Genomic DNA, 22,422 nt, shown 5'->3' with positions numbered 1-22,422 from the left:
CAAACAAACTCCATACAGACAACACCCACAGTCAGGATCGAACCTGGGTCTCTGGCACTGTAAGGCAGCAACTCTACCGCTGCGCACCTGAACTACCCATATGTTCAATGGTACTTTTTTGTCACATGTACCTAGGTAAAGTGAAATTCCATTTTTTTTCAGTAAAAATCTTACTACACCCAAGCACAATCATACTTGAGTACAAGAGTGTAAGAATAGTAGATAATGCTGTGGCAGTACACAAGACTCGCCACCTTCCTGTTAGCATTCCTGTGAAGTTCTTTGGAGCTGTTTACTATATTAAAGAAGCTCTATAAATACTCAGTGGTCTGGGAACCAGTTCCGAAGTTACCGTAAGCAGTGATTTTTGTGTACCAAAGTATTCTTCAACACTACAAATCAGCCACGATCAGACCTGGTGCAAGTGGCTAGCGGGGGCTGTTTCTCTGTTCCCAATATCCATACTGTGGTGAATATGCAGTTTGTGCTAAGGAAGTGTATTTGCTAAGATACTGGTTTGCCCTGTGGTTGCGAAGCCTCCATTAATGCCACACTGTTCTCTACTTTTTCCATCACAGACAATGGCAACATCTCTCTTGTTGCTTGGAACCATCCAGGCTTTGTTCCTCACCAGCTCACTGGGACAAGCACAGAAAGGTAACGTGGGTTGCTACATCATTGGTAAAAGATTTGTGACGAGGATAAAGCCAGACTCGGTGGAGCAGTTTGACTATTGACATGGCTGGTAGATGGAGGGTTGTATTGTCAGTGGGAACAAATACTGAAGCTGAAAGCTCAGCCTAGGCTAATCGAACATAGAAGATGGAACAGTACAGCACAGGAACAGGCTCTTCAGCCACAATGTTTGTGCCGAATATGATACCAAGTTAAACTGATCTCATCTGCCTATTAATGATCCATATCACTCTATTCCTTGCATTTCCATGTGACTATCTAAAAGCCTCCTAAATGCCACTGTTGTATCTGCCTCCACCACCATCTCTGTCAATGCATTTCAGGCTCCCACCACTCTCTGTGTTAAAAGACTTACCCCACACATCTCCATTTAACTTTGCCCCTCTCACCTTATAGCTATGCCCTCTACTGCTGGATATTTCCACCCTGTGGAAAAGGGTTCTGACTGAATACCCAATCTATGCCTCTCATAATTTTATATACTTCTATCGTCTCCTCTCAACCTCCGATGATCCGACAAACAATCCACATTTACCTATCCTCTCCTTGTAGCTGAAATCCTCAAATTCAGGCAGCATTCTGGTAAAGCTATAGCCATAATGGGACAAGTCTCCTGTAAAACTGCATCCAGAGTGCATATCACAAAACATTTTTGGATGCGTTCATGTAATGCACATGCACACACTTAGGCACAGACACAAACACACACATTCACAGGTCTGTGGGAATGTGGGACTGTTGTAGGTGTTATCTGTAATGGAGAATCATAGCATGGTAACAGGCCCTTCATCTGTACATAGCCCTTGTCCATGCCAACTTGCCATTCTGGGCTAGTCCCATTTGCCTGCATTTGGCCCACTTCCCTCTAAACCCTTCCTATCCCTATATCAGTCCAAATGTCTTATGAAAAGTGGTGAATCTGTGGAATTCTCTGCCACAGAAGGTAGTTGAGGCCAGCTCATTGGCTATATTTAAGAGGGAGTTAGATGTGGCCCTTGTGGCCAAAGGGATCAGGGGGTATGGAGAGAAGGCAGGGATGGGATACTGAGTTGGATGATCAGCCATGATCATATCAAATGGCGGTGCAGGCTCGAAGGGCCGAATGGCCTACTCCTGCACCTATTTTCTATGTTTCTATGAAACGTGTAATTGTATCCACTTCTATAGCTTCCTCTGGTATTAAGACATACAGCATGGAAACTGGGCATTTGACCCACCACACCCATGCTGACCATTGGGCACTTAATCACATTAAAGGATTAAAAAATCTCAGTTAAGGCTCCAGCAACCTGTTCCTTTGTTTTCCACAGTAGTCTAGGATCAATCTTATCTTCATCCATCCATAAGCATGCTGAGGCATCAACTACCTCCTTTTACTTTATTGAGACGTACCTTAGAATTTAATCTTCCCCTTTACGAACAAACAAAGTCCATTTCCTCAGTGAGTGCTGATGAAAAATATACACTTTGGATCACTCTACCTTTTGGCTCCATATATACCTCAAAAAAATCCACCCCCTCCGAGCCTTTTATGCTATCAATCCCAGTTAATCTTCAGGAAATTAAAATCTCTGTAATATAACCCTATTTTTATTGTATTACTCATATATCTGCCTACATATCAGTTCTATCTCTGGTTTAAACTTTCCCCAACAGCACCAGCAAATCATCCGGAATGATATTGATCCAGTTTTGGTTAAGAAGTAACATGTTCTGCTTGTACAGATCCCGTCTACTACTGAAAAGGTTTCAGAGATCCAGGAACCTAAATCCCATCTCCTTGCACCATCCCTGAATCACACATTCTTCTACTTCTATACCCACTAGCTCCTGGCACTGGAAACAATCCAACAACCTTTGCATACCGCTCTTCACACAGCTCCCTAAACTATTGTTGCAGTAACTCATGCCTTCTCTTAGCTATGTTATTGGCACCAACATACCCCCACAACTGCTGGCTCTTCACTCTTCCCCTTCAGAATAACCTGTAGCCACTCCGAGACATCACTGACCCTAGCAGCAGAAAGGTGACTTACTAAACAGACATCTTTATGGTGGCCGTCGTGGTTCAAGAAGAAGATCGAAGGGATTTACAGGAGTCGCTGCCTCAAAAAGACATCCAGCATCATCAGAGACACACGCCACCCTTGCCACATTCTCATTTCCCTCCTGCTGTTGGGAAGAGGGTACAGGAGCCTAAAAACTGTGACGTCCAAGGTCAGGAGCAGATTCTTCCCCCCAACCATCAAGCTATTAAACACTACAACCTCCAAATAAGCTCCATACTACATAGGAACATAGAAAATAGGTGCAGGAGGAGGCCATTTGGCCCTTCGAGCCAGCACCGCCCTTCATTGTGATCATGGCTGATCATCTACAATCAGTAACCCGTGCCTGCCTTCTCCCCATACCCCTTGATTCCGCTAGCCCCAAGAGCTCTATCTAACTCACTTTTAAATTCATCCAGTGAATTGGCCTCCACTGCCATCCGTGGCAGAGAATTCCACAAATTCACAACTCTCTGGGTGAAAAGGTTTTTTCTCATCGCAGTTTTAAATGGCCTCCCCTTTATTCTTAGACTGTGGTCCCTGTTTCTGGACTCCTCCAAAATTATAAAAGGTCTGGACAAGCAGATGCATCTAGCTTGTCCAGACCTTTTATAATATTATTTGTTTCTATTAGATTCCCCTTCATCCTTCTAAATTCCAGTGAATACAATGTCTTGGGAGCATTGTTTTAGTGTTTGCACTAATATTGTCTGTTTATATATAAATATATAAATATATATTATAAAACTATATATATATATTTTTTTGTATATCATGATGTTTTACAGAGTACTATGTTTACATATCTGTTATGTTGCTGCAAGTAAGAATTTCATTGTTCTGTTTTGGGACATATGACAATAAAACACTCTTGACTCTTCAAACGAACTGAAGCAAACATCTGTCTGCACTAGGGAAAGCAAACACCAATCCAGTCTCTCGCTTTAACGCATGTCTCCTTGCATTTCAGCAATTTGCAAAAACGTCCACGCAGCTGATATTGTCTACCTCGTAGATGGCTCCTCAAGCATCGGGAGGGTCAAGTTTGAACAAGTCAAGAGCTTTATCGAAGCAACCATTCAACCATTTGCAAATGTGATTGGTCAAAGTGCAGTAAGAATCGGGCTTATCCAGTACAGTGATGATCCCAGGTAAGATGCTGCTCAGTACTTGTAATGTCAGGGACAAAGGCTGGAAAGCAAGTTGCCAGCAGCCAGCTGTGCATGAAGGGAACGTGGTCTGAGGATTTGGTGACACTGGAGTGTATTCCTTGGATGGGAATGCATGCATAAAGGGAATTAAATAATTTGCATGTACAGTTTAGTTTAGTGTCACGTGTACTGAGGTACAGTGAAAAGCTTTATTTGAGGCATGCTATCCTCTGAATCAGTCTGTCTCTGAATCAGGAGGTATGCATTTTCAAATTTCTGTACCTCTTGCCTGATGGGAGAGTGAAGAAAAAGGAGTGACCGGGGTGAGACTAGTCCTTGATTATGTCGCTGACCTTGCCGTGGCAGCGTGAAGTGTAGATGGAGTCAATGGAAGGGAGGTTGGTTTGCGTAATGGTCTGGGCTATGTCCACAACTCTGTAATTTTGATACGATAGTGGCATATAAGAGGCTTCTGGAGAAGACATGGATATGCAGGGAATGGATTATGCGCAGGTAGATAAGAGATGGTCTTGGCATCATGTTTGGCATAGACATTGTGGGCCGAAGGCCCTGTTCTTGTGCTGCACTATTCTATGTTGTTATGAATGGGGAATAAGTGCCTGGTTGCACCCTACATATCTACATCCGCACTGGCCATGTCTGTTAATGTGCCAGAAGTATCTAACGGCAATGTAAGGCAGAGAGAGAGGGGGGTTAGAGATGAAAGGGATCTGAAGAGATTGCTCTGCTGTGAGCTAGCATGGACTTGATGGGCTAAGAGGCCTCCTTCACCTTAGCAAGTACATTAATGTGATCCGTGAAAGTTTTTGCTTGCGGTGGACTATGAAACCACAGAAGAAACGAATGGGTTGGATGACTATAAGCTTGCTCAAATAACTTCTTAAAGGAGGAATAGACAGGTTTAAGGAATGGTTGCCAGTCACGGCCACCAATGATGGAACGATTAAGATTGGAGTTACTCAACAGGTCAGATCGGAAAAACACGGAGACGTGAAAATATCGATGAGCTGGAGTTTGGAACGGGGTGGGATGTCTTGGGAATCGAAAAGGAAATATCAAAATGATTAAGATTGGCAGTCAGACTTGGCCAGCAAGCGGATTGGTGACTGGTGAATGGGACATTGGACAAAGGAAGCCGAATACATCAGGAATCAGGAGTAATTTATTCCATTTTAAAAAGGACACAAATTGTTAGAGTAACTCAGCAGGTCAGGCAGCATGCAGTACAAGGAAAGGCACAATGTGCCTGATCCGCTGAGTTACTCCAACTTTTTTTGTCTTTTTTTGTAAACCAGCATCTACAGTTCCTTGTGTTTGCATTTTACTTAATATTTCTACTCCTTCACCTTTCAGATTCTTTGTGCATACTATTCCTTGAAAGGAAAACATTTTATATCCATTATTCCTGTTTCATCACTAGGATATCCCAAAGACCTTCAAAGTCAGTTCATCCCCTTTAAAATATAGCCAGTGTTAGAAGTCCAGCTATCATCAGCCAACATGGATAGTTTGCTCCCTGAAGTGGCAGACAAATTAATTTGGTAAAGGGCCTGTTCCACTTTCACGACCTAATTCACGACCTCTGCTGAGTTTGCCCTTGACATTCTCGCAGCATGGTCGTCATGAGGTCGTAGGTAGGTCGTGATGCTAGTCGTAGGTACTCGTGGCATCAAGTAGGTCGAGGCGTTTTTTCAATATGATGAAAAATGTCCACGAGTAAAAAAGGTTGTGAATTAAGTCGTGAAAGTGGGACAGGCCCTTAAAGGATTTTACTTCAAACACAGAGAGAACAGCCCTTTCACTGGTCCATGTTTTAAAATTTGCCTCAAAGTGAAACATGGTTTAATAATTCCCTGACATTGCAGATGTTTTTGCAATTCAGATATTTGCAAATCTCTCACCCACTTGTTATTGCATCAATCCATTCCACATATCTGGTCCAACACCGGTCAAAGTTGCCATAATGATCTTTGCATCTGTCCTGACGTCGCTTTGGCTGCCAGTATCAGGGACATTCACACATGAGTGTACAAGTTAGAATGCATGCCAGTTTAACTAAATGAAATGGCAGTTCAGACACTCAGTCCCACTGAGATCTTAAAAAAGCTGAGTCAGCATAAATAAGAAACCAGTCGCTCTCTGCATTTGGGCTTTGGGGAATTGCATAGTTACTGAGTGATAATAAATTATTTCCTTTTGAAACTGATGATGTTGTTCAGGCCAGTATGAGTCTGAATGAGTCATTTTAACCCCTAAGGATAGTTTGACTAGGAAGTTATAATATTTACTGCCGAGAAATTGGGTTTAGTTTAGTTTAGATGCGTAGGAAGGAACTGCAGATGCTGGTTTACACCAAAGATAGATACAAAATGCAGGAGTAACTCAGAGTACTCCAGCATTCTTGTGTCTATCTTTAGATTAATTTAATTTAGTTTAGTTTAGTTTCACTGAGGTACAGTGAAAAGTTTTTGGTACTGTGAAAAGTTTTTTGTTGCATACTATCCAGTCAGCGGAAAGATTATCCATGATTCCAATCGAGCCGTCCACAGTGTACAGATATAGGAAAAAGGGAATAACTTTATCCTGTTATTCTTTTTAATAAAGGAGTTCAGTAAAGTCTGATTTTAAAATAGTCTGAGGGTGTCCAATGAGGTAGATGATAGCTCAGGACAGCTCTCTAGTTGTTGATAGGTTGTTCAGTTGCCTGATGACAGCTGGGAAGAAACTGTCCCTGAATCTGGAGGCGTGTGTTTTCACACTTTTTCATTCATAAGTGGTGCATGTACAGCTAATGCTGAATCTGAGGATCACCCCCTAAAGTTACATCAATTTCTCCCCCCTTGTTGATGCATGGATCTGTAAGCTGCATGATTTCCCTTTAGCAGCTGCCTGCAAATATTGTGAGGGATCATAGGAAGAATGTTAAAGTATATTCACCATGGGAACGATTGCACAAAAGGCAGCCATGGAGAGAAGGGAAAATGTGGGGGAAAGTGGGGAGGGGAATGGGAATAAATATCTGGTTGCACCTTACTTACCCACACCCGCCGTGATTAACCATATAACAACCATATAACAATTACAGCATGGAAACAGGCCATCTCGGCCCTACAAGTCCGCGCCGAACAATTTTTTTCCCTTAGTCCCACCTGCCTGCACTCATACCATAACCCTCCATTCCCTTCTCATCCATATGCCTATCCAATTTATTCTTAAAATGATACCAACGAACCTGCCGCCACCACTTCCACTGGAAGCTCATTCCAGACCGCTACCACTCTCTGAGTAAAGAAGTTCCCCCTCATGTTACCCCTAAACTTCTGTCCCTTAATTCTGAAGTCATGTCCTCTTGTTTGAATCTTCCCTATTCTCAAAGGGAAAAGCTTGATCACATCAACTCTGTCTATCCCTCTCATCATTTTAAAGACCTCTATCAAGTCCCCCCTTAACCTTCTACGCTCCAGAGAATAAAGACCTAACTTATTCAACCTATCTCTGTAACTTAGTTGTTGAAACCCAGGCAACATTCTAGTAAATCTCCTCTGTACTCTCTCTATTTTGTTGACATCCTTCCTATAATTGGGCGACCAAAATTGTACACCATACTCCAGATTTGGTCTCACCAATGCCTTGTACAATTTTAACATTACATCCCAGCTTCTATACTCACATCTAATCTTTGATGTATCTCGGCAGTAAGCCTTTCCCAACCTGGCTCAGTGTTCTGTTTCTCTTCAAAGGATTGAGTTCTCATTTCAAGATCACAGCACAGGATTCCAAACACTGAATGCAGTCCGTAATCTGAGTTACAAAAGCGGCAACACAAGGACAGGGGCTGGGCTGAAGTACGTCGCTGACAACTTCTTTGGATCTCCCAAACTGAGGCGCAATGTTCCCAAGGTAGGTGAGAGAAGCATCTTCATCGCAAGGCTGTCTTCCATTAAATATCTCTTGAGTTTTAATGTGGCATTGCCACACTCTAGGAAGGACGTTAGGACCTGTGAATGAGAGGTTAATCTTCAGCCGTTCTGGCGTATAGTAGCAATGTTACAAAATTTTGAGATTTAAAAAATCAAGTCTGTAATTTATCCCATCAGATAAAGCATAAAAAGAAGTTTAATTTGACACCTAATTCACTTTCATATCTCATGTATTTAAAAAGTTATGGCCATTTTCATACTCGGAAATTAGCATCTTGTTCCCTATTGATTTTCTATGGACGTAACAAAAAAGCTGTGATCGTGGACAGTCAAAAGCCCATAACTTTCTTAAAAATTAAGAGAACTGAATGAAATTTTCAGTTATCATAGATTGAACCATTCTGAAACAAATATAACATAATCTTACTTGGATGACCTGAAATTAAAGCATATAATTAGTTAGTTACCCAAGTGTAGCTAATTTCAAACTTCAATTACTAGATCTAAACTTCTATCCATTTCTTAATAAATGATTAACATTTTTAAATAGCCTAAGTGTGCAAATAATATTCATAAATAATTCACAATAAAACATGATTTTTAAATCTCATTTACATTAATTTATAGGCCGAATGGAAGGAATTTAGTGTTCAATTGCTGTAAATTAAAGTCCATTTTAAATCAGCTTTCTAGTGGGATCCTGTGAACGCGCTGGTTTAGAACGTTCACATTACGGTAGATTTGTGCCCTCAAATGCCCAGAAAAATACTGCGGGATATAATGGGGCCAAAATGAGCTACTCGCAATATTAAACTTTGTATAAAGGGATCTTAAGAAGCCCTTTTTAATGTAAAAATAAGCTACATACCTTCTGTGGTTTGCTCTATGAGACCCTGACGGCTGTCGGTGGTCGCGGGTTTAGAGATTGATTTTTAAACTACTATAACTATTATCCAAGGCCTTTAAAACTAATAATAGCTTTTGCGACGGGGTCTTCCAGCGGTTCATTAATAATTAACAAGGCTGAACATCTTCGATTTGAACAGCCTAGAGAAAATCGCGTTTTAAACCCGCCCCCCTCTAAACGGCGCCAAAATCGCGCACACCCGCAGCGACAGATTTTCAGCGACGCTTCAGGTAGGCTTTGCAACATATCTACGTATAGGGCCCCAAACTCTTCATTCTTTGCTCAGTGAATGTAATGGAAATGTTTGATGAATATTATTGGAATGGAAGATGTAAACAGAGAAATAATGGAGAAATGGCCTCACTTTTTTCAGGTCATACAAGTAAATCTTTTGCATCTTTCATCTGCTTTATGATGGGCATAATCGTGCAGGGTCCAGACAACCGCGTGGAATAACATCTGGCATATTCCCTTCACCCACCTCCTTCCGCTGCAAGGACAATATATAGATTGGTCTGGTCCAGTATTATGATTATAGCCAATCTATTCAGCAGTGAGAATTGGAGACACTTTACATACATAGGGTAGAGATATGGAACCCCAAACAAAAACATAGGTCTTGGATCAATCAATAATATTAATCTGAAATCAATGGACATGTTGCTGGCCGAAGGGATATGCAGCCAAACTAATTGGAGACACAAAGTGCTGGAGTAACTCAACAGGTTAGGCAGCATCCCTGGAGAACATGGATAGGTGACATTTCAGGTTAGGGCCTATCTTCAGACTGAAGGGTGCCAACCTGAAACATCATCTATCCACTGGAGGTCTGCAATTCATGTTTTCCATCCACCCATCCATCTTTTCTAGAATGTTGCTTGATCCACTGTGTTACTCCAGCACTCAGTGTCATATTGGAAACCAGCATCTGCAGTTCCTTGTGCCTCCAAGCCAGTTATAGTTGGGATACAGATCATTAAAGGGTGGAACAAATCTGAGGGGCACAATGGCAACCAGGTGCCTTTGTTTTGGATGTTAGGTCCTTCTTATCCCATACTTGGGCAGCCATCGAGGCAAGGGAAGTTGCTGTTGGTTTGGGCATATGTCCTTTGCCAGGGAACACACTAAGAGAACGGCAATCTCACTGGAAAGCTCAGAGTTGAGTCCCGGTGGAAAAGGCCCCATTGCCTCTCAGTCTATTAGATGCTAATGGAGCTGGATGAAGTAGCCTGTTAGTAGTATACCAAATCTGCTTAAGTGTGGGAACAAACCTTGAGATACCAAGCACTAAACCAGGCCAAACAATGGAGCGTAGGTGAAAAGTATCTTTAAACATGACTTTTTTTAATTTCATTCTTCGTTTAGATCACTATCCTGATAACCGATGGAAAGTCTCAAGATAACGTGAACCAACCAGCCTTGAAGTTACGGAACCAAGATGTGAAGTTGTTTGCAGTCGGTACGTCCTCTGTCCATTTGCTTGGGTGATGTTCGTGCATTGGAAATGAGGAGCAATTTTTGGCACTGGTGCTGGTGATGAGGCTAACGGTTCAATGTTCACTTCTCCAGGGATCAAGAATGCAGATAAGCAGGAACTCGATGATATCACCTCAACACCTACCGAGGATTACTCGTTCTTTGTGAATGACTTCAAAATCCTACGGACTCTGACACCGCTGATTTCCAAGAGGGTTTGCTCCACCACTGGCGGTACCCTGGAAGAACTGAGGAGTAAGAAAGACAATATGTTCTGGGCCTTTTGGATATGTTTTAGCTACTTGCAATATGACATTCTTACCAGAACATTGGCTAGGATTCTTATTTATTGCTTACTGGCAGTTAGATAGAGATGAGCTTTATCAAATCAAGCGAAGTCATGTTAGGGTTTGTTGTCACTTGCTCAAGTATGGTAAGGTACAGCTCTAATGAAAATCTCACTTACCAAGGCATCACAGGCACATAGACAACACATAACTTGCACATATATAGTAATTGAACAACTTGCATGGATGAAGGTTGGAGGCATTGGCGCAGTTGGTCATCATCATTGACGTTGATCACGGTCAACATCGCCCATCATCATTCTTTGTTAATGAAGGGGTGTCACAGCTGGTAGACCTGCTGCCTCACAATGCCAGAGACCTAGGTTCGATTCTGACCTCGAACTTGCTGTCTCTGTGGAGTTTGCAAGTTCTCCCTATGACCGCACAGGTTTACTCTGGGTGCTCTGGTTTCCTCCCACATCCTAAAGACGTGCAGGTTTGTAGGTTAATTGGCTAATATACTGATTATTTCTTTGCTATTGCTTGCAGCTAGCCAAGTACCTGGTGGTCCCACAAATTTAATCTTCAGCGAAAAGGGCTTTGAGTCGATGCGGATTCGCTGGACTGCGGCAGTGGGGCCTGTGACTGGCTACAAAGTTCAGTACACTCCTCTCAATGCATTGGGCTTTCCAATCTCAGCTGAACTCCAAGAGGTGAGTGGTGTACATCAACAATATCTAAGGTATCCTAGCGGGATGCATCACAGCTTGGTTTGGCAGCAGCTTTGCCAAAGACTGCAAGGAATTGCAGAGGTGCGAATGTGGTATAAGAAATCATTCTTCAGTCTCCTATACTCCAAGGAATAAAGCCCTGACCAACATCTGCAGGTTATTTTTTCCTTTTTAATTACTGTTGTGTTCATTGCCACGTTTCATTCAAGAGTGCCGATCTTGAAGAACTTCTGTATGTCTTTGCTATGGGATTTTTATTTGTTTCTTTACTCTCAATCTCAATGCTTTCTCCTTCACAAGTTATAGGAGTAGAATTAGGCCATTCAGTCCATCGAGTCTACTCTGCCATTCAATCACTGCTGACCTCTGCCTCCTAATCCCATTTTCCTGCCTTCTCCCCATAACCCTTGACACAGGTTCTAATCAAGAATTTGTTTATCTCTGCCTTACAAATATCCACTGACGGCTTCCACAGCCCTCAGTGGCAATGAGTTCTCTCTGACTAAAGAAGTTCCTCCTCACCTCCTTTCCAAAAGAACGCCCTTTAATTCTGAGGCTATGACCTCTGGTCCTAGCCTCCCTCACAAGTGGAAACATCCTTTCCACATCCACTCTATCTATGCCTTTCATTATTCTGTAAGTTTCAATGAGGTCCCCCCTCAACATTCTAAACTCCATCGAATACAGGCCCAGTGCTGTCAAACGCTCATCATATGCTAACCCACTCATTCCTGGAATCATTCTTGTAAACCTCCTCTGGACCCTCTCCAGAGCCAGCACTTCCTTCCTCAGATATGGGGCCCAAATTTGCTCACGGTCCTCCATATGCGGCCTGACCAGTGCCTTATGGAGCCTCAGCAATACATCTCTGTTTTTGTATTCCAGTGCTCTTGATATAAATACTAGCGTTGAATTTGCCTTCCTTACAATGGATTCGACTCACAAATTAACTTTTTGGGAGTCCTGCACCAACACTCCCAAGTCCCTTTGCACCTCCGATTTCTGGCTTCTCTCCCCATTTAGAAAATAAATAAAATGCTTCCCTAGTTGTTTTTGATAAGGTCTTGACTGAAACTCACATCTACAGCCTCATCTCCTTCTTTAACAAACCAACTCTTAACTCCAGCTCCAACGTAGCCACATGATTTCTGCCTGAAATGTCACTCTCCTTGGTTCAGTTCCACTTATGATCACGACTCTATTCAAACTATCCAGTGTTTTTCCAATCATGGCTCTTCTCACATCCCAGGATCTACATCTAACATCAGCATATACATAATCTCAACCTCTCACTGAAACTGCAACACCGAATCACTATATCTCAAAGCCGTTGTGGTCCACAGTTTCACTTTATTCTTTACTACATTTATTGCTCCAACAAAAGATCTTCTTTTACCTCCTTCAGACCTCAAAGATTGCAAACTCCTTTTGGATCATTTCCTCTCCCCTTTCACTTTACGCCCACCTCATCTCTTTCCCAGTTCCACCTTTTGCCATGTTTTCTCCATTCCCTCTGATATTCCCTGATGTTCTTCCAAGTCAGGATGGTGCGTGACTTGGAGAGGAATCTCTAAATGGTAATGTTGTCATGTACCAAAACCCATTATTCTTCTAGGTGGTGGGAACTACTAGCTCAGATCGATGAGTTAACCAGGTCCATGGAATATAGAACATACAACAATACAGCACAGGAACGGGCCCTTCAACCGACAGTGCTTGTGCTGAACATGATACCAAGTTAAACTGACTTAATCTGCCTGGACATGATCCATCTCCCTCTATTCCTTGCACTTCCATATGCATATCTGAAAGCCTCTTAAATGACACTATCGTATCTGCCTCCATCACCAACCCTGGCAATACATTCCAGGCCACCCCACTCTCTGTGTAAAAAAAAATTTTGCCCACACATCTCCATTAAACATCCCCCCTCTTACCTTATAGCTATGCCCTCTAGTGCTGGACATTTCACCCTGCAAAATGGTTCTATGCTTCTCATAATTTTATATACTTCTATCATATCCCGTCAACCTCCAAAGATCCAGAGAATGCAATCCAAAGTTTATCCAACCTCTCCTTGTAGCTGAAACCCTCTAATCTAGGCAGCATTTTGGTAAGCCTCTTCTGTTGATGTCTTTGTTTTTGAGCAGATTACCGTTGGAGCAGACGCAACCAGGGCGGTTTTGCAAGAGCTGAAACCTGCAACGGAATACCTGGTGACAGTGATTGCTCAGTACGCCAACAGCATTGGAGAGTCTACCTCGGGTAATGGGAGGACAAGTGAGTATCGTGAAATGATTTAATGTAAAACCTTTGTCCCCATGCTTACTCAGCTTTCTCCTCACTCCACCTCTCGGATTAGTGTACCAGAGATAATTTGATCAAATCCTGTGACTGTAGATTATGACCCAACACCGTCTTGGGTAACTTGAGGCTCCTGCAGTGAGTAATTCGCCTCCCAGTGCACAATAGCTTTTCCACCATCCACGAGGCACGAGTCAGGAGTGTGGTGGAGTAACCTTTTGCTGATGTGGATGAGTGCAGTATTCAAGGCGTTTGACATGAGCCCAGACAAACCAGCCTATTTAGCAACACAAGACTGCAGATGTTGGAATCCCAGCAGATTCCTTTTACCCAGAGTAGGGGAATCGAGAACCAGAGGACATAGGTTTAAGGTGAAGGGGGGAAAGATTTAGTAGTAACCTGAGGGGCAAGTTTTTTACATAAAGGGTGAGAAGTATATGGTACAAGCTGCTGGAGGAGGTAGTTGGGGCAGGTACTATCAAACATTTAAGAAACATTTAGACAGGTACTTGCCCACGCCAACCAACATACCCCTTCTACACCAGTCTCATCGGTTTAGAGGGATATGGACCAATCGTGAGCAGGTGAGACTAGTACAGCAGGGGCACGTTGGTTGGTGTGGGCAAGTTGGGTTGAAGTGCCTGTTTCCATGCTGTATGACTCTATGACAATGACTCTTTGCTGAAAGCTGAACCCGCTGTTTATGAAGGAAATTGGGGACCAGGTGCATTTAAAGGGAGTGTGGGTCTGATGCTGAACTATCGGGATTTCCATCCAATGGGATACTGGATTGTTGGAATTTTACCAGAATATGGGAGACTATCGGATTGTCATTAAAATCCATGTGGTTCACTAAGAGGGAAGTCTTGATCACACCCAGCTGACCTTGTGTGCCATAGACACATGCAGCATTTAGTGTCAGTTGCAAAAATCAGAGTGTTTTGAGATGTGCAGTGAATAGTCCCCATCCTGTAATTGAACAACTAAATGAAAATAATGACACTCGATTTTTGCACAACCAAGAACAAAATAAGAGCAATGAGATATATCAATAAATGTTTCCCTGAAGTGAAAGATCATTAAATTTAGTTTAAGTTTAAAGACACAGCATGGAAACAGGATTTTTGGCCCACCGAGTCCACCCCAACCATCGATCACCCGTTCACACTGGTTTTATGTTACCCACTTTTGCATCCACTCTCTACACATTAGGAGCAATTTTACATAGACCAATTAACCTACAAACCCCACACGTCTTTGGAATGTTGGAGGAAATGGAGCACCTGGAAGAGGGTGGTGAATCTGTGGAATTCTTTGCCTCACAAGGCTGTAGAGGCAAAGTCAGTGGATAGATTGAAGGCAGAGATGGATAGATTCTTGATTAGTACGGGTGTCAGAGGTTATGGGGAGAAGGCAGGAGAATGGGGTATGGAGGGAGAGATAGATCAGCCATGATTGAATGGCGGAGTAGACTTGATGAGCCAAATGGCCTCATTCTACTCCTACCGCACATGATTTTATGAAACCACGAGGTCACGGGGTAGAGCATGCAACTCCACATGCAGACAGCACCCGAGGTCAGGATCGAACCTGGGTTTTTGGTGCTGTGAGGTGGCATTCCACCATAAATCTTATTGTAGATGTTGCGCAGGTTCCCCAGCTGATCTTCCAAGTGGATCCTTGGAAGTGATCTTCCAAGGCATCTGTCGCATGTAACCTGTAATCATTGCCTCAGTTTGATGTCTACACTTGGCGATACAAGCTGTGAAAGAGCCTCTGTGGTTTTGGGCCCCATATTTGAGGAGGGATGTATGGTGTTGGAGAGGGTCTGGAGGAGATTTACGTGACTGATCCCGGAGATGATTGGGTTATGATCAACGTTTGACAGCTCTGGGCCTGTATTCGCTGGAATTTAGAAGGATGAGGAGGGAACCTCATTTAAACATACTGAATAGTGAAAGGCATGCTTAGAGTGGATGTTTCCACTAGTGGGAGAGTCTAGGACCAGACGGCACAGCCTCAGAATAAAAGGATGTACCTTTAGAAAGGAGATGAGCAATTTCTTTAGTCAGACGGTGGTGAATCAGTGGAATTCATTGCCACAGTGGGCTGTCATTGGGTATGTTTAAAGTGGAGATTGACAGATACTTGATTAGTAAGGGTGTCAAGGGTTATGGAGAGAAGGCAGGAGAATAGGATTGAGAGGGAAAGATAGATCAGCCGTAATTGAATGGCAGAATAGATTTGATGGGCCAAATGTCCTAATTCTGCTCCTATGACTTATGAACATGATCTTTAACCATACGTCTCTTTCAGAGCCGCTGCCAGGATCATTTAACTTCCGTGTGGTCACAGCTGGGCCCTTCACACTGCGTCTGGCGTGGAAACCACCGACCTTCGCTCTGCAAGGATACCGACTGACCTTCAAGCAGAGAGGTCTGAGAAAGCTTGTTATTTTGCATATCCAGTCGCGCACAATGCATGCTTATTTTTCCTTTGGTTCCTTTGGGGAGGAAGAAGTCAGAATATATTTCATAGGGACAAATTCTCCTGCAGCTGAACATTCAGACTTACAGCAACATTTGTGTTAGAGAGAAGAAAATGTTGGAGAAATGTTCTCCTTCTTCTGCAAGTGTTTGCACTAACGTTGAGTGGAGCGTGACTTCACCCTGCCGTCAATGTGCATCCTTCATTCCTCTTGGCTGGAAGGCTAAAGGATTTCAGGGTTGAGGAGTTGTACTGTGATGTTGTACTGACAACTTCTCTTATTACTCATTTGGACAGTGTATTGGGTACAGAGACTACTATTCTGGGGATGGAACGGGATGTTCTGGGGTTAGGGCAGAGAGTGCCTTTTCTCGGGTTTGGCGCAGAGTGCTTATTGAGGAGATGGGACAGAGAGTGTTTATTCTGGGGTGCAGGACAAGGAGTTATGCTGGGGAACGGACAGTGAGTGCCTATACTGGGATACACGGCATGGAGTGCTTATTCTGGGATATCGGACATGGAGTGCTTTTTATTTGGGTACGGAATAAGGAGTGTTTATTCCAGGATTTGGGTCAAGAATGTTTAAATTCTTGCCAGTATCCCAGGTAAGAGTTTCTTACCTGGGATACAGGGCTGGGAGTATTTTTCCTGGGATAATTCCATGGGAAGTTCCTGAGCGTGAGGAGATGCTACCAACACCACCTGCGGACGAGGGAAAGTTGATTACACCCCAACATGACCCCATCACTGAACCCTCTCCCTCTGGTATCTGCTCTCATTCTGCTTGGTTTACTTTATGCCACTGCTAGTTTTTTTCCTCCAGGGGGTAAGTGAGATGACAGACTGATTTGTGTCGTCTTTCACTCACCGCCCATGCTACCGACAGAGCGAGTCTGTTTGCTGCTTTTAGTGCCGTAGCTTCAGGCTTTTGCTTCTGAACCATCAGAGGAAAGATAGGAAGGGTTTGTGACCGTAATGTCTTCTTTTGTGCTCTGTGGAATGATGGCCTGGAGCCTCTGCTTGTCCCGAGAGGCTGGTGCTTTGTTTGGTGTGCAGGTGGAGGCTGGGTGTGTCTCACGCTGACGTGAGCCAAGGGAGATGTGAGGTGAATAAAACAACAGACGATACAACATCTGCCACTTCATGCATCTGTGCCAGGTGTGCCAGTGCAGGAGAGAGGTATATATTTCAAATGAACGCCTGTACTGCCTTTTATGTTCCAAGTCTTACACAGTTGCAGAGCAACTCGAGGTGATGTTGTAATGTTCTCTTGTGAAACAAGAACCCACCGTGACAAGTCTGAGCAGCGTGAAAATAGTCTGTGGCTCCCTACACTAAATATGCGATTTATTGATGTATGTTTGTTGGCTTCAACTTAATCAAATATCAAAAGGGGAGTTCAGTGTAGAGACAGTGCTGTATAACATCTGTGCATAAACGATTGAATTCCTACTTCAGGATGTTGTTGCTCAGTTTAAACAGAGGACACTGATATATAAATATAAAGTGGTTGTGGAAAGCATTGGCTTAACAGTTACAATACAGCATTGGCGGTGTGACAGAGTCTTAAAGAGACACAGCACAGAGTCTGTGCCAACCACCAAACCTCAATTTGTTTCACTGAACCTACAGCAATCCCATTATAATCTTCCCATATCCCCAACATTTAGCCCTCCCCTCAGACTCTGTCACTCACTGACACACCAAGGCTAATTAACATGCCAACCTGCATGTCGCAGGGATGTGAGAGGAAACCGACCACACGGAGGAAACGTATGCAGTCACAGGGAGAACACACAAACTCCACACAGGGTCAGCATTGAACTCGGGTTGCCGGAGTGGTGTGGCAACAGGTCTACCAGCTGTGCCACCGTGCCGCCCCTGTATTGCTGAATGGTTATTTTAGTCTTGGGTCCCTGATGCAAACATTCCTCTTGAATAAATGCCAAGGCCACTTGGGAGAGTTCAGCCTCTGGTACGACCATTTCCCATTTCTGTTTGCATGTGAAGGCTTTGGCTTGTCGCCCATCAACAATAAGAGCATTGAGTAGTTTAATTTAGAGATACAGTATGGAAACAGGCCGTCCGACCCATTGAGACAACGTCAACCTGCGATTCCCGCACACAAACACTATCCTGCACCCACCATGGATAATTTTACAATTTTACCAAGCCAATTAGCCTATAAACCTGTACATCTTTGTAGTGTGGGAGGAAACCGGAGCCCCTGGAGCCAACCCACGCAGATCACGGGGAGTATGTACAAAAGTCTGTACAGGCAGCAACCGTGGTCAAGATTGAACCCTGGTCTCTGGTGTTCTAAGGAAGCAACTCTACCTCTGCGCCATGTAGAGGTTGCCTCAGTGTGCCACCGAATGTGCCGGGCATACGGTGTGCAACCGTATAGAGGTTGGGACATTATGTTACGGCTGTTCAAGATTTACTTGCAGTATTGTGTTCAGTTTATGACTTGTTCACATTTGCACCTGACATTGGAGAATTATTTGGAGCTGTTCGGTTATGAATTTTGATCGTTTTTAGTTCAGCTCAAAGCTTGTTGCCTCCATCTAGTTGCAAGTTCAGATGCGATCAGCACAAGTAATCACCAGTTCTGATGGAAATATAATTCACTTTCCACTTTTTATGTGCATTTTCTCTTGAAATGTTTTATGGCGGAGAGACATAAAATTCAGACGATAAAGAGGGAGATGTTTCCTTTGTATAGTTGTCATTTAATTACCTTTGAAGAACGGTTCTAGAGATGGGAGGTGCCGAGGGAATAGAAATGTTAATGGGGCTCAGTGTACACCAGCAATAACAACAGTGAAACATAGACTGGGCGCAAGTTGCTGGATTGCTTTCTCCTCTGACCTTGAAAAATGATTGCTACCCATTCACAAGTTAGGACCATGATGGAATACTCCCTTAGACTTTAGAGATACAGCACGGAAACCCACTGACAATTTACAATTTTTACTGAACCCTATTAACCTACAAACCTACATGTCTTTGGAGTCATAGAGACATAGAGTGATATAGCGTGGAAACAACTTCGTCCCAACATTCCCACAATGATCAACATCACCCAGCTACACTAGTCCCACATGCCCGCTTTTCGCCCGTATCCCTCCAAACCTGTCCTATCCATGTACCTGTCTAACTGTTTCTTAAATGTTGAGATAATCCCTGCCTCAACTACCTCCTCTGGCAGCTAGCTCCATACTTCCACCACCGTTTGTGTGAAAAAGGTACCCCTCAGATTCCTATTAAATCTATTTCTCTTCACCTTAAACCTATGTCCTCTTGTCCTCGATTCACCTACTCTGAGTAAGAGACTATGCATCTACCCGATCTATTCCTCATTCTTCTACCTCTGTAAGATCACCCTTCACCCTCCTGCACTTCAAGGAATAGAGTCCCAGTCTAAACCTCCATATAGATCGGACCCTCTAGTCCCGGCAAAATCCTTGTAAATCTTCTCTGTACCCTTCCCAGCTTGATAACTTTTTTTCTATAACATAGTGCCCAGAACTGAACAACATACTCCAAATGTGGCCTCAACAACGTTTTATACAACTGCAACATGACCTCCCAACTTCTATACTCAATACTCTGACTGATGAAGCCCAATGTCTTTTTGACACCCTATCTACCTGCAACTCCTCCTTCAAGGAACCATGCACCTGCACTCCTATATCCCTCTGCTTTACAGCACTCCTCGAAGCCCTACCATTCACTGTGTCGGTCCTGCCCATGTTAAACTTCCCAAAATGCAACACCTAACATTTCTCTGTATTAAATTCCATCAACCATTCCTCAGCCCACCTGGCCAATTGATCAAGATCCTAGTGTGGGAGGAAACCAGAGCTCCTGGAGAAAATCCACGTGGTTACAGGGATAATGAAGCATGCAATAAAAAGCTCTTTGCCACAACTCAGTACACATGACAATAAACTAAATGAAACCAAAAAAACAAAAAAAAACACAGTACAGCCAGCATCCGGGGTCAGGATTGAATCCGGGTCTCTGGCGCTGTAAGGCAGCAACTGTGTCACCCTCTGGGTTGTCAAACAGTGATATTAATTTGCTTCCTGCTGTTCAGATGCTTTCCCTGAGCTCGGCAGATGAATCAATTCAGGATTAAGAGTATTGTGTTGTTGGAAGCCAATCATAGACTTGAGGTGAAGGTTATTGTGGTTCACAGAAACCTGTAATTTAGTGGGACAGATTTCCAAATTAAGAAAGGAAACATACTATAAACATTAATGTAAGTTTGCCTGCAATTAAAGCTTTATTGTGGATGAGCAGTTGTGAAACCTAAGGGGGTAGAAATGTTTCTTTGATTGTGAAAGTTGTGCATATCATTATTGTATTCCCTTCTGTCACTTGATTCCATCAAATTATCAAGCCAGAAGATAATTTTGGCTTTGATGGAACCAAATTTTGGAACTGGGTAAAATGAGCAACCACTAATATATATGCCTGTTCAGTGTGAAGGATTAAGGAACGTGTTAAAGGATATAACCTTATGCGCCGGCGACTCGGGTTCGACCTTGACTGCAGGTGCAGTTTGTACAAAGTTTGCATGTTCTCCCTGTGACTGTGTAGGTTTAATTCAGTGATTACATTTTTTAAATTCTGGCACATCATGTAAAAGCTAGTCTCATGGATAGTAATCATGTAACTACCAGACTGTCATCAAAACCTAAAAAGAAAATCAGTATTAGCAATTAGTTTTGCAGACAAAGCAACTTAACTGCCCACTGCTATGCCATTTCACCCGACATAGAAGTTCCCATTTTCCACACATTGCCTACTTCCCCCATAATCTTTACTGGCGAGGATAACTTGTTTTCTCCCTTTCTCTGTTCCAATGAAAGGTCTTGTTAAAGTAAATGTTAACTGCTTCTCCTAACTGCTGCTCTTTCCACAGAAGCTGTCTGACCTGCTGAGTTTTTCCAGCATGTTACGTTCTCCTGTGTTGTCAAAGCCCTCGTGTTTCGCTAATGCTCCTCTAGAAAATAAATCTGCTGTCCTTCCCCTGTCTGGCCTGCATGTGACTCTAGACACACTATTTTGGTTGGCACATAACCACAGTGGGGCAATGATGTACAATAAGTGCTGGTGTCCATGGTGATGTTCCCATCTTTTGAGCAAATCAAAGAAAGTGCTCCTGCTCTGATGTTCTTGTGTAGCCCTCAGGCAGTTGCTTTTCAATTAGATTTTATTTCAAAGGGAACAACAGGTGTGTTGATAAAAGCAAAGATTTGGATCCTCTGTTTAAAATTTGAGAAGGTAAACCTCGTGCAAGACATTGAATCTTTGCTCATGGAGGATGGCTGAATATTTGCCGACAAGCTTGCTGAGTTTAGTCTGGGAGAATTGAATGAAGTTTTAAGGTAGAGGTTAGGTCGGTAAGGTAGATAAAAGACTGGGCAAAGCTCTCAAAATTTAGAAACCAGGAACTGCAGATGGTGGTACACAAAAAAGCTGGAGAAACCAAGCAGGTGCAGCAGCATCTATGGAGTGAAGGAAATAGGCAAAGTTTCGGGCCGAAACGTTGCCTATTTCCTTCGCTCCATAGATGCTGCTGCACCCGCTGAGTTTCTCCAGCTTTTTTGTGTACCTTCGATTTTCCAGCATCTGCAGTTCCTTCTTAAACAAACTGCAGATGGTGGTTTACTAAACAAAAGATCAGTTCACAGTGTAGCATAGGCATGTTGGCAGATTAATGGGGCAAAGTCCTCTTTTGCAGAAAAGCCACTCAGGAGGAACATGGCTTTAATTTGCATCCGATCTGCGCTTTATCTGATCCGCCCAGCAACATTCAACGATGGCATTGTGTGCAAAATTACGGAAGTGTTAATTTCCGAGCACTTGTTCATTACATTGACTGTGGTAACTCAAGGCTGGGTTTGCAGGCATTGTTTCAGCATCAACAGCTGTCATTTATAAAGCACAGAACATTCATCTCCCTCGGCACTTCCTGGCAACGTTGGCCAACAACCCTCAATTCCAAAGAAGACTTAGGATTTAAGAAGCATCTTGCAGTAGAAGAGAGAGAGAGAGAGGTGACTGCAGAGCTTAGAGCCCAGGCAGCTGAAGGCATGGTTGCCAGTGGTGGAGTGATTGGAAACAGGAAACAAAGGCCGGATATGGTGTAATGCAGAGACCTCAAAGGACGACATGGCTGGAAGAGATCATGGAGGACAGAGACCATGGGGAGTCAGAAAACATGGAAAATAAATATTAGGATGCAATTTTGCTGCACTGGGAGCCAGTGTGACTAGAGCTTAGAGTAGGGGAAAAAGGTTAAGGGAGTATTGAAATTATCAGATTTAAAGGCAACAGAAGCACAACCTAAAGTAGACCCACAAGAGTGCAGATGGTCACC

The 22,422-nt window shown here is 43.2% G+C and overlaps 1 protein-coding gene across 7 annotated transcripts in view; it reads left to right on the top strand.

The window, feature by feature from the left end:
* Positions 1–22,422, top strand: part of col7a1 (collagen type VII alpha 1 chain) — a 240,098-nt gene that overhangs the window by 17,929 nt on the left and 199,747 nt on the right. For all 7 annotated transcript variants that reach the window (XM_033037000.1, XM_033036999.1, XM_033036996.1 and 4 more), the window contains 8 exons: positions 579–657; positions 3,715–3,895; positions 7,657–7,816; positions 10,109–10,202; positions 10,313–10,474; positions 11,056–11,219; positions 13,388–13,517; positions 15,858–15,977. In XM_033037000.1, coding sequence (XP_032892891.1) covers positions 579–657; positions 3,715–3,895; positions 7,657–7,816; positions 10,109–10,202; positions 10,313–10,474; positions 11,056–11,219; positions 13,388–13,517; positions 15,858–15,977 — 1,090 coding nt within the window. The remainder of the gene's footprint in view (positions 1–578; positions 658–3,714; positions 3,896–7,656; positions 7,817–10,108; positions 10,203–10,312; positions 10,475–11,055; positions 11,220–13,387; positions 13,518–15,857; positions 15,978–22,422) is intronic.

This window comes from Amblyraja radiata, chromosome 18 (genome assembly GCF_010909765.2).
Source record: "Amblyraja radiata isolate CabotCenter1 chromosome 18, sAmbRad1.1.pri, whole genome shotgun sequence".
Lineage (NCBI taxonomy): Eukaryota > Metazoa > Chordata > Chondrichthyes > Rajiformes > Rajidae > Amblyraja > Amblyraja radiata.
The sequence above is the reverse complement of the archived record's forward strand: the minus strand, read 5'-3'. Positions and strand labels throughout refer to the sequence as shown.